Source organism: Chenopodium album, chromosome 11 (assembly GCF_948465745.1).
Source record: "Chenopodium album chromosome 11, dcCheAlbu1.1, whole genome shotgun sequence".
NCBI lineage: Eukaryota > Viridiplantae > Streptophyta > Magnoliopsida > Caryophyllales > Amaranthaceae > Chenopodium > Chenopodium album.
The window spans coordinates 37,261,096-37,288,921 of NC_137844.1; the positions used below are offsets into that span (position 1 = coordinate 37,261,096).

Below are 27,826 nucleotides of genomic sequence, written 5' to 3' on the forward strand. Positions count from 1 at the left end.
CGTGTTAAAATGCATATTTGTTTTGAAAATCTGGTACATATTATTTCCTGAAAGCAATTAAGTAAACTCTGACTCTAAATTCTTTTCATAGCTTTGGTTAAAGTAGAGAGTCTAAGCCGTAAATTAACATTCTAGTGAGTCTTTGGTCGGGATTCACCGGAATCAACACCCAATGATTTTCTCATAGTCACCACAGTTGATTTAGATTTCAGGAGTGCTAAAGCAGTAGAATCATTTAGGATTGTAAGTAAGAAGTGTTTGATATTTGTTTTTAGTTGGATATGATGCTGTCATTACCGTCCTCTTTTATTTGATTGATAGCATGGTGAAGCTTGCTACTATGCTGTCAAGTGTTTGAGAAGACGCGGAAATGGTGTGAGTGTGTGATCAGCATGTCTTCATTAGGATTCATACTTTCAGGGGATAATTGGACATATCCATGCCCTGGCTGCTTGTATGTACAGTATGGAGAAGCTGCAGTGAAGGTACATGTCAACTATACCCCAACAGTTTAAATAATAGTCGAGATTGTTAAGTTTTACGTGGTCTGAAAGTGTTATTATATTAATAGACATTCGTAATTCCTCGATATCTTCATTAGCAATCCCTTCGATTCATTAGGAAAAAGTTAATTGTTTATCAGTAAGCTCATTATGCAATGTTGATAGTTCCATCAGTTATCCCATATGTGCCTTTGTCTGTTCCCTCATATGAACCATTAACCTCATTGCTTATCAGCTTATTGGTCAGTAATGCAACTCTAAAAGCATATCGTAGTAACCCTATTTAAATCCATCGTATTATTAAATAATGGTGAGGCGTGCCAATCATCACATATAAGAATTTGTGATCATTTGTATTTTGGAAATTAGGAATCATTTTTCTTAATTATCATTTTTTTATCTATAGAAATCACTCTCATTGGGGGGAATTATTAGTCGAAGTTAAACAGGGGGTTCAACAGCGTTTAAAATAATGTTGTGGACAAAACAAAGTTGGGACGCTCTAAAATCCAGTAAAATTGAACAAAATTTTTAAGAAAAAGGCCATGCTTTCCTTGTGAGTTGTAACATGGAAGATTTAGTTGACTGTGGTATATTATTCTCAACAACAATCAGTAAACAATAAGATGGATCACTAGGAATATAAATCAAGGCCTAAGGCTACCCTAGCTGAATTCTAGTATTCCTTGCTAGGCTTCGTGGTTAATCCGAATCCGAATGGGAAAAGTGGGTCATAGTGAGGATCACCCACATTCATAGGGAGTTGATCAACACTCTTGAACCATGTTCTAGGGCTCTTCCCTGTGAAACCATAATCACCAAACAGAACATCAGCAACACCCTGACCCTCAGTTCCTGGTAGCCAAGCAGCTACAAGGGCATTCATCTTGGAAACATATGGCTCGATAACAACAGGCCTGCCTGAGATGACAATGACAACACACTTCACCGCCCCACATACATTTTTAATGGTGCTGTAGCCGGGGTCAGCTATCGTTAGATTCATGCTGTCTCCGAATGTCTCAGCATAAGGGGGTTCGCCCACCACGACTATAGCATAGGAGAATTTATTGGACTTGACAAAGTTGCTATCAGGGTTCTCTTGGTACACTACTTTTGTCTTGGGATCAACTGTGCTCTTAATTGCTGTAAGGATCGTGGTCCCTGATTATTTCAGTAAAGTTGCGATTAGTCGCATGTCAAAAAAAGCTCATCAAACTACAAAGAAACAAGGAGTAATACAGTACACTCAAATGCACAAAAACGCGCAAGTGAAAGCATAAGTTAACTACTATACCGTCCAAGATACTGTAATCGACTGCCTGATCAATTTTTACCCTATAGAGTGCACTGATTGATCAATGATAAATTTAAAACTTGGTGTGATTAATACTTCTTCAATGCTGAAACAGCTTAGATTTGTTTTAGCTCAAAAAAATTATATCTATTTATAAATATTTTTATACTTTATTAATTAAAAAAAAAAATTAAATATAAGCAAGGGATCTTTCTATGGAGTGAAGGTCAAAGTCTCCCATCAAAGTCATCACCTCAAAATATTAAGTCAAAAGCATAGGGTACCTGAATCTGGCTAAATTTAGTAAAAATATACCGAAAATAAGGAACATGGAGAAAATTATTACATCCACATGGTTGAACTATTATAAAACTTGGTCTAAAATCGAAGCACATGTTATGGCTGTAGAGTTGCAGGAATGTGATTAAAGAAATCGGCAGTGAAGTGCAGAAGATATTACCTTCAGTGAGGTTGTTTCCACTGAGTCCTTGCCACTCAATAGTCCATCCACCACATTGGTTACCCAGATTGTCAGCATGGCTTCCAGCAACAAGTATCTTCTGCGCTTTCTTAGGAAGAGGTAGCATTGGCTTATCACCTTCCTGCCCGTTCTTCAATAGCACCAGTGATTTCCTCACAGCTTCCCTTGCTATTTCTCGGTGTGCCTGTTTTATTCAGTAATGAGCATATAAATTGATGTTTCATTGTACAGAGGACTAAACAAATGAATGAAAACTTATTAGAACACAAACCTGACTTCCCAGCTGGTGGACTTGGCTGTTATCAGCCAATGGGTACTCGAATAAACCCATCTGAAACTTGACTCTTAGAATTCTATGTACTGCATCATCAATTCTGCTCATTGGGATTTGATTATCCTTTACTAGGGAGGTTAGGTTACTAATGAATTCTGTGTAATTGTAAGGAACCATGATCTGCAATGTTTACGTACGAAATGTTGTCTTAGAGTATGGTAAATGAAGATAACAGACAGGTTTTATGCCGTAAAATGCCAGAGTATATAGCAGAATTGATTTGAAAGCTGGAGTTATAATAACCATATCAATGCCGGCGTGAATGCCCTCTAGTACAGACTTTGGATAGTCAGCATGTGGTGGTGAAGTAATCCTGTCGAGGCCTTGCCAGTCGGATATAACAAATCCCTGCCATTGTTTGTGTTTAAGAATCAAGAGTAAGTAACTAGTTAAAATCTGAACAGAAATATGCATGGAAGAAGTTTTTGTTTGATTGGTTAGCTAGAGAAAAGAAAACATACCCTGAATTTCAGTGTGTTTTTAAGGAAACCAGTAATGAGATTATAATTAGAATGCATCTTAACACCATTCCAGCTGGAGTAAGAAACCATGACTGTAGATACACCACTGATAATTGCGTTGTAGTAGCCTGGCATGTGAGTGCTGAGCAACCCATGAAAGTCTATAACCGTGTTGTTTTCGTTGATCCCATCTGTAGTGCCACCATCACCCACATAGTGCTTAGCACAAGCAGCAACCTTGTTCCTGAATATAAACAGATCATCAAGCCATGTATTATAGCATGACAAACTCAAAATACATAATCCAAACTCAAGCTATTTTCTTAAAATTTGAGTGATTAAATTATGTCTGATTGATTTCTTTGCTTGGTCTTCGTAATTGGAGGTAACAATACATATGATGTTATCCATCCATCACAATGCCTATACAAAGGCAATATCATAACCTGAAACTGTGGTATGTATCATTCATACTCTGATCAAATTATTTAGCTCTTATGTTATTTATAGGATCAACGAATCACAGATACAGTCATAAGAGATACACAGTCTAGGAAAAAGATTATGCCGCGGTTGTTTCAGATTATCTATGTCCCTTCAGCCCTTCCAATTCAGTCACTACCTCACTGGCATAGCCCAGAATTCAACCATGACTTTTTTTAAGCCATATGACATTTAGTGAGTTGATTGTGTTAATTATTCAAATAAACACTCTGTCAACCATGTTTCAGGATTTTGGTTCCCCGGACTTTAATCAACTTGAGAAATTATATATTTGCAAATTGAGCTCATATATATCAAGTGGTTTTATTCAACACATATAATCAAGTCATTAATGGAATTGTGGTCCAGATCACTCCTGTCATGCCATCAATATAGGCTTCATCATTTGACCAATAAACCATAGTTTATTGTATCTGACATACTTGTTCAATCCACGTTTTCTAAACAATCAGAAAAGAATGCTAGCGGATCCAATCTAGATTAGCCATCATACTAGACTATGAGTACATTCCAAAATTTTGTTTCAACAAAGTGCTATTGTCTTCGTCCTATTTTATTTGCCTCATTTTCTTTTTAGAGCGTCCCAATTTACTTGCTCCATTTCGTTTATAAATGTACTTAATTTTTTCTCTCTTAACTTTTTCACTTAAATAAAATCATGTGCAATTGGTTATTGAGCAAATAAATTGAGACAGACAAAGTAAACGTCTCATTTACTAATTGCAAGAATCTAGAAAATTATTACTACTTTTTCTTTAAAAAAAAAAAAATTCAGCCATAATTTAAATATACACTATCAAGAAGAAATGTAATTAAAGGCACAACTTAAGATAAGGTTGTTACTTGTTAGTAATAGATAAGGCATTTGGGAAAAGAGTAATGTTGCAGATAAGTCAAGATAGTAGAGAAAATTCATCTTCTAAAGTCAGTGAACCAAAAATTCAGTAACAGAAATATGAAAAGGACAAAGTTGCAGAAAAGAACTTACTGTCCACCAACAAAGGGTACACCCTTTCTTGAGTTGTGTGGGATTTCACCCTGTAAACCTGGTATAATCTCAGTCATTTTTTGGACTATTTTTGGATCTTCACTATAACTCTCATAACATCTACCCCATCTTGGATCTCTGCATACCTGTTAAAAAATGTATAATGTATAGTTATATAACTGAATATCTGAAAATTATTGCTAATTTGAATTTGCCTATTACTCTGAAATTATCAGTTTATTACTGTATTAGCTGTTAATGATCAAACATACTGCGATACAAGGTGCAAAAACATAAGGAATTCCGGTAGCTCTAACTTCCAATGCAGTTGCAGCACCAATTCTCTTAACAAGTTCAGGGTCCCTGATTCATACATACATAGAGAGTTCATCGCAGTGTATTAGAATATTTTATATCTCACAAATAACACCCAAAACTTGCACATAATATGTAACAGAGGTATTTTAGATGTTCCAAACTTCCAGGCATAAGTGAACTATTTCTTTTTTAATAAAAATAATGATCATTCTCTATTGCTTTCCTTAAAGCTGAGCCCCAATAACCACCAATCCACTTTTCAATCACATGAATTTTGTGCAAAAAGTAAAAGTTAACTATGGAACGGAGGGAGTAAACATTAAGGCTAGCTAATAAGTACTCCATAACAATTTAAATTACCTAGTAGCACCCAATCCAACATTGTGAGGGAAAACAGTGGCCTTGTAGACATTGTTGTGACCATGAACTGCATCAATCCCATAAATCATAGGAATACCGAGGCGAGTAGAGAGAGATCCTTGTTGGAACTCATTCACCATTTTGATCCAAGTCTCAGCAGAGGCCTGTGGAGCAGGAACACTCCCTCCTCCACTTAGTACACTCCCTGCAATATCGAACCACACCAAAATTCAACGTTCTTTAGACATCGAAAAAATAACAAACATTCTAAAACACAATAGAAATTAGCTACTTCATGTCAAATGTTATGTAATTTACCAATGAAGTACTTGCTCATGACATCGCCGGAGGCAACACTCCTTTCAATCTGAGTCATTTGGCCAATCTTTTCCTCAAGTGTCATACGACCCATAAGATCACGAATTCGAGCATTGATTGGTTGCTTTGGATCTTTGTATTTCACATACTCTGCATTTGCCAAAGTTGTGCAGCAACATATAGACAGCAAAATTGCCACCCAATAAATGGGATGCATTGCCATTTTGCTAATTTAAAGAAGCCTTCTTTTTCTAGTTCCCTTCAAATAAACAATGTAACAAACATTTGAGCTAAAATCATATGTAAAATGACGCTTAAAAATACATGAACTTGGATTTCTATATGATATTTATTTTCAAGATCTCATTTGATAATTTAATGTTCCCACGATTTCCCATCCCACATTGTCTGCATAAACCAACAAAATATCTTGAAAAATACCTTACAATAATGATATGGGACCATACACTATAATGATTATGTTACGCGGCTTATGCCCACAAAAAATCATGCATTAAATCAAAGCAACTAAGGAAATAAAAATTATGAGAGAAATTAGGTACCACCTTTCCATTATGGAACCTCGAACGCTATTATAACTCTGTTTTGGAGTATATAGGTCTATAAAAAAAAAATTAAAAACTCGTGTTATAGACATAATTCCATCTCAGGTCTTAAGTACCACCTCACTAATCCAACTAATGGGATATCATGGACACTAAACTATTATACTCCGTAAAACTAGTAAATCATCCTAACATACTATATCATATATATGCAATAAATTCAGCAGCTAGCAATGCAAATTAGTACTTGTATGAGACAAAAGAACCAAGTATAATAATTAGCATTAAAAACATGTACGATACTGTACATTCTACTTAAAACTTTGAGTAATGCTTGATTGAAAATTGAAGTTATCAAGAACTTACAAAAGAGAGAACTTTCAGGCTTACAACATACAAAGGAAGTAGATGAGAGAAAGAGAGAGGAGTTGAATGAGAAGTGAATAATAGTGAGTTGGAATGACATATATGTATTTATAGAAAGTCAGATTTTCTTACGTGCTTCCTCGTCTGATTTGATTACTGTTGAAAGGTCCAAAATGAGGAATTATATTATCTTTAGTGACACCTACATAAATGTGACTTAGATTAATTATATCCAAATTATTTTATCATAAATATGTTCTACAATTCTAATATTTTATTGTCGTCAACATTTTCTAATAATTGGTCATTCTTATCCTTATATAAATTATTTTGCTTGCTCGTTAATTATGGATCTTGATCGCCTTTTATGGTGAGTATAATAAATACGAAGTGTCATACTTCATTTTTTATAATGCTAGCAGTCTAGCACTATATATGATTTTTGCTTTACACGGAGTACTAATTTTTATCATATATGACGGTCGACCTCTTTATGTCAAATTACTTGCAATATTTTATCTATTTGCATTATCCACACAACTCTTTTTTTATTGGATAATATTTGAAAGCAAATTTTTGTATGTAAGTTGATAAATTTTTTTTATTTTTATCTTTATTTTTATTTTATTTTATTTTATTTTTGACAGAATGTAAGATGATAATTTTACAATCAGTGAATTCAACATAGCAATCCCATAATCAATCAAATCACAATTTTCCCAATTATCATAAGATTTTATTCTTCATTATCAATCTTCCCATCAGCAAATCAACAATAAGGAGTACCTAATTAATTTATAAAAATATTCCCTTTTTTACAAGATTTATAAAAATATTCCTTTGAATTTCATTGTTCACTCATGTATTGTATACAAATATTCAAGAGATTGTTAATTTTGTTATATACACCCGGGTATACGATACAACTAAAGATATTTGTGTTGCTCATTTGATGATGATTAAAAAAAGCAATAATCATCGAAATGAGCAAATAAGACCTTTGGGTGCACCGTACACCCGGGTACATATAACAATTTCTACAATATTCACCTTCTCTTCTTTTTACATCTCACGATTTTTTTTATCCTTTCCTTTTTTTTTATTTTTTATTTTTTTATAAGCATAAGTCATTTTATTTAATAACGAATTGATCGAAAATTAACGTAGGTTGTATTAATTGAATAGATACTAAAACTACATATTATGTGTGATATACTTTTATCCATTGATTTAGATTTAAATTTTCGACATATTGGACATCTTTATTCTTAACTCATAAGATTTAAATATTTAATGATGTAAATTATTTTAATTAATGCATAACTCACGCATCATGTGATAGAAAAAATTTATACTCTATACTTATGACTTGTTCATATTTACTGAATTGAGCTGAACTGAACTGAAGTGAACTGATTGGAGCTGAATTGAACTGAACTGAACTGAACTGAACTGAACTGAACTGATTGGAGCTGAAATGAACTGAACTGAGTTGAAATGAATATTTTATGAGAGAGGGAAATTAAGAGTTGAACTGAACTGAACTGATTGGAGCTGAACTGAACTGAACTGAACTGATTGGAGCTGAACTGAACTGAATTGAAATTAAGTAAATGTGAACAGGCCCTTAGTATTTAAAAACAAAAACCAAAGTTGTCAGATGTCCTTCTCCCCCTTTACTTTTCTCTAGAATCCCTCTATTTTCTTAGGTTTACATAAAACTTTTCCATCTCCCCCACTTTATTTCTAATTTTCTCAATAGCTCTTTATATTCTATAACCTCTACTTGTTCAACAATTGATTTTATTAACCTTCTCCTCTTCTCCCTCTATCTTTCAATTCCATTTAATCACATTAGTCATTTAATTCATTAACCTTTTATGTTCCCCAATATCTAATATAAATACAAAATTTCAATGAAATTTTTTTTCCCATCACAACCTAAGTTCCAAAATTTAAAAAAAAAAAAGCAAAGTATAAATCTCTCTAAATTCTATGTAGAATATTACTATAGCGAGCTGAGGAATGTAGGATAATACATTTTAGTGGTAGCCAATTAAATATGAGATTATTAGTTTCTTTTAGAGTTAAATAATTTAAATGACACGCAAGCAAAATTGGCGAATGAGATTTCCTTGTTTAAATTAATTAAATATAAAAATACTATCTTTTGATATCAGGAATTTTATTTAAATATATAACAAATTTTAGCACATAAATATATATATATAAAAATTATTTTAAAATATTCAAACAAACCTATGCATCGCATGGGCTTCATCTAGTCAATATTAATTTTGTAGACATAAATATACATAATTTTTTTTTTGTTGAACTACTTGATTTATAGAAATTATAATATTACAAATTGATCTTTTGGGATATTCTTGCCGTAAAACAATTTATATCATTCTTATTTAGTTAACTAATTGAATGGATTTATCTTAGTGTAATCATAATGATAGCAATATCAATTATTAGCAGATACAATATTTGATTCTAGAATATATAAGATGCATATAGTACGTATTTTTTGATAAAAGATGCATATATTTTTATTATATAAACTATGCATATAATTTTATTCTCAAATAATAGGATGTATCTCAATATTAAACCACGTTTGGCAGCAACATTATTGTAATTTTTAGGGAAATTCTTTTTGGTAACACTATAGTTTTCATTTTTCTCAATGGTAAATTGCAAAAAAAACTTATTATCTCCGATAAACTTTAATTAGTTATAATTTTTCAGTGGTAAAGTTAATGAAATAATTTAGTTAATTCTTAACCATGGTTAAGATTTTTTTTAAATTAAAATATTGAAATTCCTAAAATATCCCTACTTTACACTAAAATGCCTAAAATGCCCCCACTTAAACCCAACCTATCATCATCTTCATCCTCTCTTTTTTCATCCTTACCTTTCGTTTTCTGAACAAGTTCCAGTGTTCCACCCAATCACCACCGACCAACCACCTTTCCCCTTCCTCCACCCATGTCGGCACCCGCACCTAGCCATTCCCCCGCCGGTGTGCCAACCACCCCTACCCCTGCCGCATCTCTTCTTCCCCTTGAACCACCACCACCCTCTCCCCAAATTTTTGTAATTGATCTTCAAATTGCAGAAATCAAATTGTTAGTCTACCCCACTGATCTTCTTGTTGTTGCTATTGTTGTTGTATTTAGGGTTGAATTTAGGGTAAACTACTGAAGAATTGTCCTACAAAATAATCAGAAAATCAAACCTTGCAATTAAATTTGGGGAAATTAGGTTGATAATCAATTGAATTGGGGATTTCTATGCTCAAATTGACGGGTTGCTGCTATCTTAATTGAAGTGGGCTAGTGACGATTTGTGTATGGTGCTGTCGTGAGGAGCTTTTGTTGGTGGCGAATGGTGGCAAGTACGACTTTGATTTTTGTTGGCTGCCACCAATTGCTATCGCTGTAGTGGGTGTTTGCGATTGTGGAGCGGCTGATATGTGGGTAAAATCGGAGCAACACCACTGATTGCGGTGGGTTATGGACTGAGGTTGGTGGTTGAATGGCGAGGTAGAATTGGTGAAGGTGGATGTTGACTGTAGATTGGTGGAGCAGGGGATATGTGGTGAGTTGGTTGTTATTGTGATGCGTGGACTAGAGGGATGAGATTGGTGATGTGGGGTGAAACAGGGGGTGACGGTAGGTTGTGGTCAGGTGGGTAGCAAGGTTGAGTGGAGGTTGGAGATGGTGGGTGACAGTGGTTGTGGTCAGTTGGTGCGGCAATAGTTGAGACTGTGTAATGGTGGAATGGGCTGGTTTGAAGGGGAAGGTTCTGGGCGATGGCGGTGGCAGTGGCAGCTAGGTGGTAGCTATGGTTGTTGGGTGGTGGTTCTGGTTGCTGGGTAGTAGTTTTTGGGTTGAATGATTTTGGATGAAAAGCTGGAATAAGATTAGGGTTAAATTAGTCATTAAGACTTTAGTTAACTAAGGTTAAGCTTATAATTTCATTAAGTTTACCATTGAAAAATTATAACTAGTTAAAGTTTACCAAGGAAAATAAATTTTTTTGCAATTTACCACTGAGAAAAATAAAAACTATAGTGTTACCAAAGAGAATTTCCCTAATTTTTAAGAAACTTGATTGATTATCAAAAATAATCTCGGAATGTATGTAGTTTACCTTTGGAATAATAATAATATAATATATATATATATATATATATATATATATATTTTTTTTTTTTTTTGACAAGAAGTAAATAATATTAATAAAAACTCTAATATGATCAAAAGTTATCCAAAACAAATAAAAAGTTACCCTGCTATGAAAAAAAAGTTACCCCAATGTAATGAACGTGATCTATGTTTAATGATAAAGTTAATTTTTTAAAAATGTGTAAAAATCAAATGTTGGTGAGTGAAAGTAACTACATTACCTTTATAAAACATATATCAATGTTTATTTAAATTAAAATCATATCATCATTAGAGTTACCATACAAAAGTTAAAAGTTATTAATTACCCTAAAAATGTGGTTCGATGTACACTAACAATATTAATGTAAATCGGGTGTACATAAAAGTTTTTGTACTTTGTTGTGATTTTTTTTGTCTCTACACGGTCCATGCTAGACATTTGGGGAATACAACGCGCTTTGTGTACGATTGACCACACCATCTGGCCGCTTGTACATCGAACAAAGTAACCCTATAACACTGACTGAGTAAATCCTATTGTAATACTGACTAAATAACCCCTATAACACTAACGAAGTAACCCCTGCAATCACATATGAAAGTTGGTGTGGTCTCTATGTATTAAATAGACAATTTTATTTACACTAGGTTAATTTTTGTTTATGTTCATGTAGCTTTTGATTATTTTAAAGTAAATTTACAGCTGATAGTAAACATTTATTGTAAACCTAATATTTTAAAAAGTTTGTGTCTACATTATGAGATGAAGAGAGTATGATTCATTGTGTTGATCAAGATAATAGTACACATGAAGGGTAATGTACTTAGTATTAGTCTATTGGATATGTGAATCGGCTTGATTCATTCTGATCCAAAAGGGAAAATATAATCAAGATATTAGAGGTGATCATTTACGGGCTTGGGCGGGAAACGGACCGGGCTTATAGTTCATACTTTGTCCAACGGGCTTAAGCTAGCAAACTCAATCCCTTTTATGCCGGCTTGACAATTTGTCCATACCCGCCCTATTAACCGGGACGGGCTTGTCCGCTGGCTAACGGGCTTAAAATCATAGTTCTTATTTTATTGTTTTTAGGACTTTGTTTTAATTATTATAAACACTTAGTAAAATTTTTATTATTTATTTATGTTACGATTGCTTTGATTAAGTTGTCTGATATGTCTACTTTATATAGTGGTTTACCCCCATCCCTTGGTCATAATTAGTAGTGGCTCTTTAAGAGCCACTTTTATTACTAATTTGTGTTTTCTAGTGTTTTCGTAGTTTTGATTGAGTTTTGTAGGAAATTATTGGAGCATTTTTCCGAGATTATTTGGAGCAACTACGAGCATTGGAAGAGCGCAGCCATCTTTCGTAGCCCAAGATCGGTTGGATTCATCAAACCGGTGATTAAGGGCTCGACATATGAGAAGCCGAGGCATTGGACACCAAGTATTCAAGCCCCTTAGAGGAAATTCGGATTGGGTTGAGTATCAAGGCCCAATCGAAGTCCAAAGAAGTGCCCAAGTGGCCTTGCCCGGTCAGGCATCCTCGCCTTGAGGCGCGCCCGACCGGGCGGGGCGGAAGAAGGAACAACCAGTCCTTCGCCCGAGCTCGCGCCCGACCGGGCGCGAGAAAAGTGTCCTTGATGAAAAAGGCGGGCCCGATCGGGCGGTGCTTCGCCCGACCGAGCACGTGTCTTGAAGTTAATTCCGGCGATTTTTACTTAGATTTTAATTAGGATTTTGATGTTTTGTATAAATACGTTTTAGTTGCTTTTGATACAATTACCTCTCTTTCATTAGTTGAATCTTCTCTTAAGCTTAAACTTCTCTCTCGTTTCTCTCTCCACAACTTTGTTCTTTAATTCATAATTTCCGTTAACTTTGATAATGCTTTCTTCTCTATTATTTTCAGTAATTTAATTTCTTTAATTCATCATGTCTTGTTTATTTGCTTTGATTAGTTTAGATTTAATTATGTGTGAGTAGTTTCCTTTCTAGGGTTTGTGGGGATCCATAAATAATATGAAGGGGTAATTTATTATTGTTAATTGTCAATGCTTGATTAATTTCTTATTGATTGATTTAATGCTATGCAATTAGATTAGGCCTGGTTTAATTGTATGAGTTTTGCAATATTGATTCGAGATTCGAGAGATGAGAATTGATGTTTAGGCTTAGTTTCAATAGGCGGATTAATTTATAAATGGTTAAGTCAAGATTCGAGAGATGTGATTTAATACCGGTAGATTAATTCTGTGATTGTAATACGTAGCGAAAGCCCTTTATGATCTGGTTAATTGATGCATTGATGATTGATTTTTATGTTTTACCCTGGAATATTATTTATCGGTGAACTTATACCCTAGGTCTTTATTAATTGATTTCTCCTTACTTTAATCTTCTTAGTTTAATTCTTTTTACAACAACAATTTGGTTACTTAATAATTTAGATTATTTTATTTAATTAGGAATAAATTGACTTGTTTCCCTGTGGTTCGACCCTACTTCCCTATCTACTTTAGTTAGAGGACTCGGGTAATTTTTTTTTAATTAGGAGATACAACTTTATCCTGTTAAAATTTGGCGCCGTTGCCGGGGAAACGGTTTTATTTTTATTTCTGATTGTTTTTGTAGTCTGAATAATTTTCTCCCGTCTCAGAGAACGCAAGTTCTTTGAGAAAAAATTCTCATATTTGTTTGTTCAGTTCTGTGTTTATGCCCAGGAGTTCTAGATTAGGTTACGTACCATTCGATCCTGAAATCGAACGATCTTTTCATAGACAGAAGAATCTTTTCAGATTAGTACGAGACACTTCTGAAGGTATTCCACCTTTGGAACCCCCATCTGATTCTAGCGATTCGGAAGTTTCTTTAGAACCTGAATCAGAGATGAGGGCACCACCACCTGCTCCATCTCGCAAGCTTAGCGATTATTCGCAGCCGTCACTTACGGATTTTCCGCACCTAACTCCTACTCCGGCTCTTGATGGAGTGCAATTCGAGATCAAGCCCTAATTTATCATGATGATTGAAAGAAAGCAATTCAGTGGAGCTAAGGGTGAAGATCCTAATCTTCACATTGCAGATTTCTGTCAGTATTGCAATACCATCAGGCAAGCTAGGGTAACGCAAGACTAAATCAGGGAAATTCTTTTTCCCTTTTCTTTATGTGGAAAAGCTAAACTGTGGTTTAATGGTTTGAATAGAACTGCACTTGGTATTATTGACTGGGAAACTCTTGATTTAAATTCTTATAATAAATATTACCCTGTAGAAAGAACAACTTTACTAAGGAGTGCAATTCAAAACTTTGCCCAAGAGCCAGATGAAACTCTATATGAGGCTTGGGAAAGGTTCAAGGATCTGTAGAGAGGATGTCCCCACCATAATTTAACATAATGACAGTTAATTCAAGCTTTTTACAATGGGCTTGGAAATACATCTAGAACAATTCTAGATTCTGCAGCTAGTGGGAGGTTTATGAATCTCAATGTTGATAATGCAGGTTAAGTTATCGAAGATACGTCAATTCATAATTCCCAATATGGGAATCCTAGAGGGTTTGATAACAAATGAAAACATAATGTTGATTCCGTATCCTTTTTGTAGGCTCAGTTATGATCTATTTGCCAAAAACTAGATAATCTTACTACTATTCCTAATTCTGTAGCTAATATTTCTGCTGTCAATAATACTAATGAAGCTTTTTATGAAAATTGTGGAATTGTAGGACATTGGGAGCAAGATTGTAGGAGTTCCATGGAGCAAGTTAATGCCTTCCAGACCTATAGGCAAAATAACCCATACTGCAACACTTATAATCCTGGCCTCCGAAATCATCCATATCTTTCCTACTGGAGTACCAATGTACAAAATCCTCCACCTCCACAACAACCACAACAACAACCACCAACACAGCAAAAATATTACAACCCTAACTCTGGCCAGAAAACCCAACCACAACCCTCCTCATCTTCTGACCCTGCTTTGTCAGAAATTAGAGCGATGCTATCAAGTATGCAAAAGCACATGGAGAGTAAGGATGCACAAATCGATTCGATTATAGCTCATAATAAAATTATGGACAATCGAATTGCGCAGATTTCATCTACCCTACAAACCCGTCAGTAGGGAGCCCTACCATCGCAACCAATCCACCCTACGGATCATGCTAATGCAATTACTCTTAGGAGTGGTTCACACTATGATGGGCCTCCTATGCCCAAGGATGATGAACCTATTGCTAATCCTGATTCCCTTGTACCAAGTACTAATGTTACTAACCCTGCAGGGCTACAAGAGAAAACTAATCCTTCTAATGTTTCTTTGCAGGGTAAATCTCAAGATAAAGGTGGAGATGTGCAGAGTCCAGTTATCAAACTTCCATTCCCAAATAGACATTTGAAGAGTAAGTTTGATAAGCAATTTGGTAAGTTCTTGGAGGTTGTGAAAAATTTATAGCTGACAGTTCCTTTCACTGATTTAATCACTCAGGTTCCTGCATATTCTAAATTTATGAAAGATATCTTGACTAGGAAAAGGGCCTTTGATGAGGTAGAAATTGTAGCTTTTACAGAGGAATGTAGTGCTTTATTGCAAAATAAATCCCCTCCTAAATTAAAGGATCCTGGTAGTTTTTCTATCCCTTGTCATATTAGTAATGTCTTCATAGATAAAGCATTATGTGATTTGGGTGCTAGTGTTAGTGTTATGCCATCGTCTGTGTGTTCTAAACTTAATATGGGTGATTTGAAAGTTACTAATATTACTTTACAGATGGCAGATCGTTCTATTAAATACCCCTTAGGTATTCTAGAGGATGTTCCTGTTATAATTGGTAAATTTTTTATCCTTGTAGATTTTGTTGTTTTAGACATGGCTGAGGATACACAAATTCCAATTATATTAGGTAGGCCTTTTCTCCACACTGCAGGAGCCATAATTGATGTAAAAAAATGGAAAACTAACCCTTTCTGTTGGAGATGATAATATCACTTTTAATTTAGGGAAGGTTTTGAAAGGACCTATGCTAGAAGAAAATTGTTGTTTGATTGATGTTATTGATATAATGGATGATATTTGTGAAGAAAGCTTACCACAGGTTCTTGCAAGGGATCCCTTGGAGGAAGTTATTTGTGGAGATTTGACTGCAGGTGATGCAAGTATTTGGAGCAACAAGGTGGATGCTATAGAAAAAGCTCTTGCCATAGAAGAACTTTATCCTGTCAAAATTTGGCACCGCTGCCGGGGAAAACTAGTTCAGGAATCAAAACCTGCAAAGGTTAAAAAACCTGAACTAAAACCTCTCCCTTCTCATTTAAAATATGTTTTTCTTGATGAGCAGGAACTATACCCTGTGATCATTAGTACTGCACTTGATGACCCCACAAACTTCCCAACTCCTAGAGGTTCTTCGAACCCATAAAAGGGCAATAGGGTACAGTATTGATGATCTCAGGGGTATTAGCCCTAATTTTTGTATGCACATGATACATCTAGAGGAAAATTACAAGCCATGTATTCAACCCTAGAGGAGGTTGAATCCTAATATGCAGGAAGTAGTTAAGAAAGAGGTTATGAAATTACTTGATGCAGGTATTATCTATCCTATTTCTGACACAAAGTGGGTAAGTCCTGTTCAGGTGGTTCCTAAAAAGGGTGGGATGACTGTGATTAAAAATGATAAAAATGAATAGATTCCCACTAGAACTGTTACAGGGTGGCGTATGTGCATTGACTATCGTAGATTAAATATCGCCACTAAAAAGGACCATTTCCCCCTCCTTTTTATTGATCAAATGCTTGAGACGTTAGCTAATCATAAGTTCTTTTGTTATTTAGATGGGTATTTGGGATTTTCCCAAATTCCAATTCACCCTGAAGATCAAGAAAAGACTACATTTACATATCCTTATGGTACTTTTGCATATCATAGAATGCCCTTTGGTTTATGTAACTAACAGGGGCGCGCTTCTTTATTAAAAAAAAATGTGATATGTCCATTTTATATAGTGTTTTACCCCCATCCCTTGGTCTTAATTAGTAGTGCTTTTGGCTCTTTAGAGCCACTTTTATTACTAATATGTGTTTTCTAGTGTTTTCGTAGTTTTGGTTGAGTTTTATAGGGAATTGCACTCTTGGAGCATTTTCCCGGGATTTTATGAACCGACTACGAGCATTGGAGGAGCACGACCATCTTTCGTAGCCCAAGATCGGTTAGAGTCATCGAATCGGTGATTAAGGGCTCGACTTATGAGAAGATGAGGCATTGGACCGAATGATTAAAGCCCCAAGGAGGATATTTGGTTTGGGCCGAGTTACAAGCCTAAACAAGGACTCCATGTAGCTCGAAGTATCACCGCCCGGTTCAAGGGTCTCCGCCCGAAGGCGCGACCGATCTGGCGGTGCCTCGCTCGATCGGGCGCGAGAAGAGAAGCTCACGAAGGAAAAAAAGGCGGGCCCGATCTGGCGGTGCCTCGCCCGATCGGGCGCGTGTTTCTGAGGAGAAGTTTAAGCGTCGTTTAAGTTGTTTTAACTTAGGATTTTCGAGCTTAGTATTTATACGCTTTTGTTAAGCGAGTTTAGTATTCTTTTCTCCCTTTTCCTTACTCTCTCTGTCTTTCTCTCTCTAACTTTTCTCTCTCTCTCTCCTATTAAACTCTAGTACTATTTTCTCTCTCTACAACTCTTTATTTAATTCCATCTCTTGTTTCCTTCAACTTTGGTAACAATTTCTTCTCCTTTAATCTTAGTTATTTATTCTCTCTCTTTCATCATGACTTGTTTAATTTCTTTGTTTAGTTTATATTTAATTATGTGTGAGTAGTTTTCTTTCTAAGGTTATGGGGATCCATAAATGATATGAAGGGGTAATTTATTATTGTTAATTGTCAATGCTTGATTAATTTCCTATTGATTGATTTAATGATATGCGATTAGATTTGGCCAGATTGAATTCGTATGAGTTTAGCAATATTGATTTGAGATTCGAGAGATGAGAATTGATGTTTAGGCTTAGTTTCAATAGGCAGACTAATTTATAAATGGTTAGGTCGAGATTCGAGAGATGAGATTTAATACCGGTAAATTAACTCTGTGATTGTAATACGTAGCGAAAGCCCTTTATGATCTGATTAATTTATGTATTGATGATTGATTGTTATGTTTTACCCTGGAATATTATTTATTGGTGAACCTATGCCCTAGGTCTTTTATCATTTGATTTCTCCCTACTCATATTCTTCGTAGTATAGTTTCTTTAAATAACAACTTTTGGTTACTTAATAATTTAGATTATAATAATTAATTAGGAATAGAAAGACTCGTTTCCCTGTGGATTCGACCCTACTTCCCTATCTATTATTAGTTAGTGGTTTTAGGAATTACTTTTGATTAGGTGATACGACTTTAGCCTGTCATAATGCCCCCGCCACCTTTCAACGTTGCATGATGAGTATTTTTTTTTCTGATTTCATAAAATCTATCATGGAAGTCTTTATAGATGATTTTAGTGTGTATGGGTCTTCATTTGATGCATGCCTTGTAAATCTCGCTAAAATTTTGAAAAGATGTGAAAAATGCAACTTGGTTTTAAATTGGGAGAAGTGTTACTTTATGGTGACAGAGGGAGTAGTTCTTGGTCATATTATATCTGATAAGGGTGTACAGGTAGATAAGGCTAAAATTTCCGTGATTGAGCAATTGCCTCCTCCAGTTAATGTTAAAGGGGTTAGAAGTTTCTTAGGTCATGCGGGGTTTTATCGTCGCTTTATCAAAGATTTTTCTAAAATTGCTAAACCACTAACTCAGCTTTTACTCAAGAATGCCCCTTTTATTTTTACTGACGAGTGTCTTGAGGCTTTTAATAGGATTAAACAGTCTTTGATATTGACACCCATCATATGTGCACCCGATTGAATTCTTCCTTTCGAGATTATGTGTGATGCAAGTGATTTTGCATTAGGAGCCGTGCTAGGACAAAGAAAGAACAAATTTTTGCATGCTATTTATTATGCAAGTAAAACTTTGGATGAAGCCCAAGTCAACTATGCCACTACGGAGAAGGAGTTTCTTGCTGTGATTTATGCTTTAGAAAAATTTAGATCATATCTAGTTGGTTCTAAAGTTATTGTTTTTACTGACCATGCAGCTTTGAAGTACTTGATAACCAAGGAAAAATCAAAGCCTAGGCTCCTCCGTTGGGTTCTCTTGCTCCAAGACTTTGATGTGGAGATTAAGGACAAGAAAGGTGAAGAGAACGTTATGGCAGACCACTTGTCACATATCAGGTATGATGAGGGTAAAGATTCTCTTCCTATAGATGATTCTTTCCCTGGTGACCACTTGTATGCAGTTGTAGAGCAACACCATTGGTATACTGTTTATGCTAATTATTTGGTGGGTGGTACTCTACCTCCTGATTTATCCTACCAACAGAAAAAAAGTTCCTTTATGATGTTAAACATTATATTTGGGATGATCCTTTTTTGTTTCATGAGTGTGCAGATGGATTATTTCCCAGGTGTGTTCCTGAATGGGAAGTTCACGGCATTCTCACTAGTTGCCACAACTCACCTTATTGAGGACATCATGGTCCCACCAAAACGGTGGCCAAGATTAATGAGTCGGGTTTTTATTGGCCCATTATGTTTAAGGATACTAACACTTTTGTGCAGGCTTGTGACTCTTGCCAGAGGACTGGCAACATCTCACGGTGGCATGAGATGCCTCAAACTGGAATATTGGAAGTTGAAATTTTTGATGTTTGGGGTGTTGATTACATGGGATCGTTCCCTTCTTCAAGAGGGAATTGTTATATACTTGTTGCCGTTGATTATGTATCTAAGTGGGTTGAAGCCATTGCCAAGGTGGTTCATAGGCTTTTTAAGAAAACCATCTTTCCAAGATTTGGAAAGCCTAGAACTATAATAAGTGATGGAGGATCTCACTTTCATGAGCGGAAGTTAGACACCCTCCTCAAAAAGTATGGTGTATACCATAGGACAGGTTTAGCCTACCATCCCCAAACGAGTGGCCAAGTTGAAGTTTCCAACCGTGAGATCAAGGCCATTCTAGAGAAGGTGGTGGCAAAATCAAGGAAAGATTGGAGTTATAAGTTGGATGACACCCTTTGGGCGTACAGAACTGCATTTAAGACCCCGATTGATACTACACCCTATAGACTTGTGTATGGTAAAGCATGTCACCTCCCGATGGAATTGGAGTACAAGGCATATTGGGTTATCAAAGAGCTCAATTTGGATGCTAAGCTAGCGGGAGAAAAGAGGCTACTTCAACTTAATCAACTAGATGAGTTTAGATTGACGGCCTATGATAGTGCACGTGTCTACAAGGAGAAGACCAAGAGATGACACGACAAGATGATCCTTCTAAGAGAGTTCTAAGAGGGTGAGAGGGTTTTATTGTTCAAATTTAGACTCAAACTTTTCCCAGGAAAGTTAAAGTCAAGGTGGTCGGGTCCTTTCACTGTTAAAAGGGCAAATAAGTTTGGTTATGTGGAATTGATCGATGAACATGGTAATGAGTTCAAGGTAAATGGCCAAAGACTTAAGCTATACCATGAAGGGGCTACGATTGGTGCGGTTGAATTAATTCACCTAATCGACTCCAGTTCATCTTGAGTGACATGTGGTAAGAGGGTCGTGTGGGACCTAGATAAACCAGCGCTTTGTGGGAGGCAACCCGTATTTTCTTGCTTTTTAGTTTAGTTTTCTTTCTTTCTTTTTTCTTGTGAAAGGAGAGAGGAGGGAATTTAATGAGTTTTATGAGTTTTTATATAGGTTTGGAGGAAAAGAGTTAGCCAAATTTGGAGAAAAGAAAAGAAAAAAAATCGGACTCTTAGTGCTGTAGCACGCTCGACTGGGAGATGCTTCGTCCGACCGGGCGCAAGAAGAAGTTTGAAAAAGTGAAGAATTCGCCCGACCGGGCGAAGTGGCGCCTGACCGAGGGCAAGAGATGGAAACTTTTAAAGGGTTGGCTCGCCCGATCGGGCGAGTTGGCGCCCAACCGGGCGCGAGAACGACAAAAATCAAACATTTAGATCGCCCGACCGGGCGCGACCTACCGTCCCTCTTTTCTCCTTCTTCTTTCTTCTTTCTTTCCTCCTTATTTCTCTTTCCTCCATTCTTTCTCTCTCTAAAACCTTAAAAACCTCTACCTTCTCTCTAAGATCTCCTCTCCAACTCTCACCCAAATCTAAAAAATATTTACATATTCCTTCTCCTCTCTTCATCCTCTACATTTCTACACCAATTTTTTTCAATTTCAAACAAACTTTTTCCAAACCCATATTAAAAAATGGCGTCAAAGAGGTTAAGAACACAAGGGAGGCGTGGTTCAAGCTCAAGCCAAGGTTATGACCCGGATTTGCAACTCCCTCAATGGCCGAGCATCCGAATCACAACGGAAACCCAATGGGAACGGCTCATCAAGCTCTATGAGCGCGAGGTAATCCCTTTTCGGTGGTTACACTGCCCTACTCTTGAGTCTTTGGGATTGTATGATCATGTTAGAAGATTCATGAATGACATAGGAATGAGAAAATTTGTTGACATGCATTACCCTACTTTTCGTGAATTAACATGTGAATTCCTGTTCTCTTTGAATGTTGTTAATAGTAAAAATGGTCCTAATTTGTATTTTAGGTTGAACAATAGAAATATTAGTTTAACTTATATCAAATTTTGTAAATTGTTTGACTTGGAATCCAAACACCCCCACCATTGGCATGAAGAGTACAAAATGGAAGATATTTACCGTGTTTTAACTAGTCTACCGGCCCCAAACTCCCAACATGCTAGTGCCCGACCTATTCACCATCCCGTCCCTAAAATTTGGCAAAGAATTTCGGACTCTTGTAATCTAGGAAGGTATGACTGTAGGAATTTCACAAATCATATTCGTTTGCACCTAAACAGGATCTACAAGCATAACACATAAAGAATCACATAATACATACCTTTGACGCGTGATTTCCATAAGCGATTAACTGTCAAATAGGGAGATAATAGAGCCCAAGCGTTGCTCCTCTACTTAGTCCACGAGATTCGAATGAGCCGTCCACCAATACTAGATTGGTCGAGTGTAGGAGGAAAACCACGATCACCACCTATGCGGACAACTGTCCACCACCACGAACCATCACCACCGTGCACACACCACCGGCGCACACCAAGAAGGACGGACGAGAGTGAGAGAGAGTTTGTGAGGGGTTGGCTTGTGTTTGTTAATTAGGGTTTGATCTATGATCCCTGAATGTTACGTTCAACCCTAGGCACCTAGTCTATTTATAATCACATTATAACTAGACTAGGAAGCAAGCCCAATCCACCTAAACTCTTCCATATGGCCGGCCACCTAGAGGGAGAAGGCCCATCATGGGCCTCTTCCTCTAATGCTCAATCTAGGCCCTTTGTGTGACCTTATAGGATCCGTTTAATTGGATTTTAGGCTATTTTACTAGCCCAAAGATCGTAAGTACCTCTAGATATGATAATACGACGACCCAAAAGAACGAACTTAATTATCTCCATAATTTATTCCATTATATATCTAGTAATTGCACTTGACGAAGACATAAATACTTCAAACTCCCACTTGTTTGAGACAAGTGTGTAATATTCAAATTCCTTAAGTCAATGTGTGTCGATTTGATAATATGAATGCATCACATGTCGATATCATATTAATCTACAAATCTTTTCTTGAAATCTGAGTTAGAATTACTAAACAAATGATTACTGAGTAATACATTTGAGCGCGGCCATGCATTCACTGAATTCTCCCTCTTCAAGATGCGATGACACATTCCTAATTAAATAGGTAGACTCAATCCAATCTCATGGCAACCAAAGCTCCCACTCAATTCTTGAAGTAACCAAGAAACATCCTTTATAATCTCCAGTTACAAGTAGACGTTTAACTCATGTCAATCAATGTTCCACTCATGTCAAAGGAATCCACTAATATATCCGGAAGCTCTATACTTGAACTTCAAAGTAGGTCAATAGTTCGATCATGCATCATTCATGCATATCCATGTGATTGACCGAGCATCACTATGCCCATATAGCCCATGAAACTGCTCTTTCCAATCAATCTTACATGCCAGTCCATTTATTGAAATCATTTATGTCCAATTCAATGATTTCAAACTAGGAACTTAAATAATGTATGAATTTTGTTCACCTATGGGGTTTCATTCATCAGGTCATCAACCTGATGAGCCCATCAATTCATAATTATTTTAGACATTTTATTTAATTTCAAAAACCATAGTTAAATAAGATTGAAACTTTGTTTCAATTGATAAACATAATTCTGCAAGTTGATGTATTATTTATGTGATATGCTTTCTCAAAACATATACAACTTAAACTACATAACTTGATTCAATCCAAGAACCTTAGTATGACTCTCATACCTTGGTTAAGGAAAGGGTTTAGTAAGTACAATTCAGGAGACATTCTCATAAAAATGAATTTTGCAACTTCTAAATTTTAATAATAATATTCATCTCCATACACTAAGAACTTTCCTTCATCCTTTTACTAGGAATCATAAATTTCTAATTGCATTCCAATGTTACATTGGATTTAGATTGAAATCTATCATCACTTGTTCTTAAAACATGTGAATCAAATAGACGAGTACAGTCCATGATATGTATGATGCTTCTTTTGCAAAATGCACAAGGAGTATCACTCAAAACCTTAATTTCATCAACCTTTCTCAAAGCATTGAATCTTTAAGCAATGTAATGTTGAACATCATAAAAATCTTATCAATATAAGCTTCTTAACCAAACTCAAACATCCTTCGAGACCTATCTCAATAGATCTTGACTCCCAAATGCACTCATCTTCCTCTTCAAGGGTTTTCATACAAAATGCATTAGCCATTACTTGACCCTTCAAGCAATGAATAATTGTTCTTTGAACTAGACCAAGAAGACTTCATAGCTCCCACTAAACATCTTGTATACATAACATTTTCATTTTATGAGAGCATCAAATGATTTGATTAACTCACAAAATTAAGAATACTAACTCCATGATGCTTTCTTTGATCCATAAATGAACCTCCTATACATCCTTAGGATTATTGGATTTTCAAAACTATTCTGATTGTATCATATACAAGTCTTCTTTCATGAACCATTTCAAGAAAGTGTTTTTGAAATCCATCTACCAAGTCTCATAAGGTAGAAATCACTAAAATATCTTTAATAGATCTTGGCAACATGACTAATGTAAAGGTTTCATCGTAGTCATAGTCATACTATGAATTAGTTGAATCATTTAACAAGTCTTTGCTAAATTAGAAAACACTTTTCTTTCTTGTCTGTTTTGCTTATAATGGGTCTCACCCAATTAGGCAAATTAATCATGTGTCATACACTTGGTTACAGACTTAGAATCTATTTAAGATTTCCATGGTTGTTAAACCACTTGGAGTTCTAACTTGTCAAATCATCTTTATTACTTGCATAATCATAATGTTCCAAAATCAATATTTTAAAACTCTTAGTCAATATGAAATCATATTTCTTTGGCTAAGTTTCACATATGCTAGTCATCATTGTGGGTTTTTATACAACAATTGAAACTTATACAACAACTTTGTTTAGTCTTCAATGAGAAACGACAATAGAGGATGTGCACTTGGAATGTACTACCTTTGACACATGGTTATTATTCCCATTACACTTAATGAGACCACGCGTTGTCATTTGTAACATGAGGTGAATCATGCTCATATTGTTGCTTTTATTCGATTATTTCTCGAATTTCTTCAAGATTTTCAAACATACTTTTCTTGAAATCTTTCAAGACTTTCGAACTCTTTCAAGATTCATATACTCCCATTTGCCTTTTGAAGAGGCACATTTAGCATAGGGTGAACCAACCATGGTTTGAACCATGTTTGTTTGTTTCTTTACTCGAACTCTTTTGAGACTTACACTACTCCCACTTGACCTTTTGGAATTGACATGTTTTCCATAAGGGCACCTACTTAAGCAACAAACATTTTGTGCTAAGTATGACTTATGTAGTAGTACCCCGTGCTCTATATAGGAATTGAACGTGCATTAAACGATTTAATACAACTTTCATTTCTTGATTGTAGAAAGACTTTATAAGAACTTTTCTTATCCATATCACATATTAAGCCTTTGCTACATTTTGATTTGACATATGTAGTTTTGTTTAGTTTTGTAGCTTATCTTAAAAGTATATCCCTTGAATAATGGTTGGAAAATAGGTAATTTTCATCCATTATCAAAATATATCTTATATACATTGGTAGTTCCTTTATAAACACTTCATAAGGTTTTCAATCGTAATTTGCTGTAAAACGATTTCACAACTCTTGGATGTTTATCAAGGTTTTGGCTCAAATTCTCATTATTACGACCATATCGCAATAAATTGAATATATGTTGCCAAGTAAATGTCTTGACTCAAACTTTCACAATTACAATCATATTGTAATGTAATCATTATCTTGTCAAGTTAATATTGAACTTCATACTGAACCTTTTGAACTTTTCAAAATTTTCACACTGTAGCTTTAACTAAGCACAAGTGATCACATTACAAATGAAGTTTCATTGTTCGTCTCTAGCCTTTGAACCTTTGGTTTTCTTACATCGGTATGTATTCGACCTTGAGTTCATATCATCATTTCTCTAAATGGTGACTTTGTCAAAATTTTCAAATTAAAATGAAGTTCACATATATCAATAGATTCATAATCTTATGATACTGAAAGTCCATCCCTTTGGATCTTCCGCATGCAATGTTCATTTTTCATTCGAATTTATTAACATTTTAGAGACAAATTATATATATATATATATATATATATATATATATATATATATATATATATATATATATATATATATAGAACTGGTTCATCTATATCTACCATATAGAATTTTTAAACCTATTTAGCTTTTCAAAACACATAGTGACTCAATAAAGCATAGAATAACATTTACTCCATGTTTTTTGAATCTTTAATGCTTAGTCATTACTAACATTGAATGGTATTTCGATAATGGCAAGAATAAATAACATTTACTTAATTTTAACTAATAACTAGGTAAGGTGAAAGTAAGCTTCTACTTGTAAAGTTGCAACCTTTGCTTCTAGACTTGTAGATTCTACTTGTGAAATAGCAACATTTGCTTCTAAACTTGTAGATTTATTTCTCCCTTAGCCATACTTCTTCATTTAGTTCAACCACATTCTTAATGAGAGTGAACTAAATATGACATCATATGTCCAAGAAGTAGTAATTTGCTAAATCAATTTCTATAATATACTTCTTTAATTGGAACATTTCCATCCTTTTACCTTCCAACTGTATGAGGTAGTTTCTAATCAATTGGAATTGGTCCATTTAATTGGAAACATTTGTTGTTCATAGCAACTTTTAGCATGTAAGTAGTTCTAGGTTTGAGAAGTAGCAACTTGTTTGCATTTCTTGGCCTATAACTTCTTAATACAATCCTCATATATTCTTAAAACCTTTCCATTTGAGCCACTTAGAACATTTCTCTTAGGTTTAAAATGATGCTTTGCTTAACTTTTAAGCACTTTTCATGATTTTGCTAAGTCTATTCAATCATTATTCATATTAGAGTTTAATCAACTATTTAACTCTGTATGAAGTGGATGAAGAATAATGTCATTTGATCAAATTTTGATCATAGAGATTTCCAATCACTTTCTTATTTTCAATCATTTTGAAGACAAGAGATTTTACTGGACTTCTATACTTGTCTTTTAGAGGATTTGCACCTCTCATCTCATTTTAACCTTTGAAACACTTTTCAAAATGAAGATGTGTTGGCATTTTACTCAAACATTTTGAATAAAACCAACTTAGACATGTGACATGGGTTTCTAAAACTTGTCTTTTAGAACCATCTTAGCAAAATTGGAATATAGGTTTATGGATTATCTTTTAACCTTTTGAGAACGTTTCTCAACTTTATTTTCAATCGAGGAGATTATATATAATTATAAAATTAGAAAGAAATATTACTCACTTAATAAATGCAAAATTCAATTATGTTTAATAAAATTTAAAGTACCATAAACGATTTAAATATGTTACTTTAAAACACTTTATTCAATATTATGTGATCCCAATTGAATTTTAAGTGATTCCATGACCCTTTATTCGTGCAATAATTGACCGAACTTTGGCCCTACCATCAACCATTACATTTTCAAGGTGAGTAAACTCTTTACTGATTACAACTTTTGTAACTCTTGGTTGAATAATTAACCATCACATGTTTAATTATTAACCTTCGTTTCAAGGTTCTAAACGCTTTAGGTTACCTTGTTGAGTATAACCAATTAAAATTGTAAAACTTGATTTACCCCAACTCTCTCAAGATATAAAATGACACCCAGCTTTGGCATGACCTATCATAAATATCAAAGGTTTATTGGGTTTTTAATCGGAAAAGCAACCTCAATATTACCGGGACCTAGATTCATTATGTTGTGATTAATTTAGTGAACTATAACGCATCATCACAAACATCAATAAAATCTAACATGCATAATATACTGAATGCATAAGCAAGACATAGCATGGCCCCTAATCCTAAGAAAACTAATAAAGTAAATGCTCCCATTTGAGCCTTCATGGATCTCATCCACCTCGCTCCTTTGGGCCTTCACTTCATGGGCTTCTTGGATTAACTGGAACATGTAATATACCTATTCTATTTACTACTTAAAAAAAATAAATGAAATTACAAAAATACTTTATCGGTTCGTAGACCGTACTTAGATTACAAAAATACATCACGATTCGCAGATCGTATTTAGCAATCTACTGGGCCATACTAGTCATTATATAGCAACATAATATCATATATTATAAAATTGCCACATAATAAATCACTCATCACACTTTCCTAAACTACAACATCGAACGTTCATAATTAAGAAAACACGGCACCTAAATATCTCATATTTTAATTACTGCAATTAGATAATATCATATATTTTTCATGACCATCAATAAAATATCATATATTTTAAATTAAGCATGAGATAGAATCAAATCTTATTTTAATCTTAAAAGATAAATC

General features: G+C 34.9%; 1 protein-coding gene and 1 non-coding gene across 3 annotated transcripts; both read right to left on the bottom strand.

The window, feature by feature from the left end:
* Nucleotides 1-1,024: 1,024 nt before the first annotated feature.
* LOC145568841 (uncharacterized) lies at nucleotides 1,025-6,598 on the bottom strand. 2 transcript variants are annotated; one of them, XM_081628231.1, is made up of 10 exons: nucleotides 6,497-6,598; nucleotides 5,565-5,823; nucleotides 5,247-5,451; nucleotides 4,841-4,931; nucleotides 4,569-4,714; nucleotides 3,077-3,320; nucleotides 2,859-2,963; nucleotides 2,553-2,735; nucleotides 2,261-2,465; nucleotides 1,025-1,667 (listed from the first exon to the last, which is right to left on the bottom strand). In XM_081628231.1, exons 2-10 carry the CDS (start codon nucleotides 5,785-5,787, stop codon nucleotides 1,180-1,182), a joined length of 1,890 nt encoding a protein of 629 aa, XP_081484357.1. In that variant the 5' UTR covers nucleotides 5,788-5,823; nucleotides 6,497-6,598; the 3' UTR covers nucleotides 1,025-1,179. The 2 variants fall into 2 exon arrangements, with proteins under 2 accessions (XP_081484357.1, XP_081484358.1); XM_081628232.1 differs by lacking the exon at nucleotides 6,497-6,598 and having other exon boundaries at nucleotides 5,565-5,860.
* Nucleotides 6,599-13,968: 7,370 nt separating this feature from the next.
* LOC145569729 (small nucleolar RNA R71) lies at nucleotides 13,969-14,075 on the bottom strand. The gene has a single exon (XR_014096271.1). It is a non-coding gene; the product is annotated as a small nucleolar RNA R71 (small nucleolar RNA).
* Between the last annotated feature and the right edge of the window lie 13,751 nt (nucleotides 14,076-27,826).

What these genes read in the sequence shown, in the direction of transcription:
- LOC145568841 (XM_081628231.1), bottom strand. Translation starts at nt 5,787, where the DNA reads ATGGCAATGCATCCCATTTATTGGGTGGCAATTTTGCTGTCTATATGT. An exon ending in CATGAGCAAGTACTTCATTG is followed by an intron (nt 5,452 to 5,564) that starts GTAAATTACATA and finishes TCGATATTGCAG; the next exon opens with GGAGTGTACTAAGTGGAGGA. An exon ending in TTTTTGCACCTTGTATCGCA is followed by an intron (nt 4,715 to 4,840) that starts GTATGTTTGATC and finishes ATTTTTTAACAG; the next exon opens with GTATGCAGAGATCCAAGATG.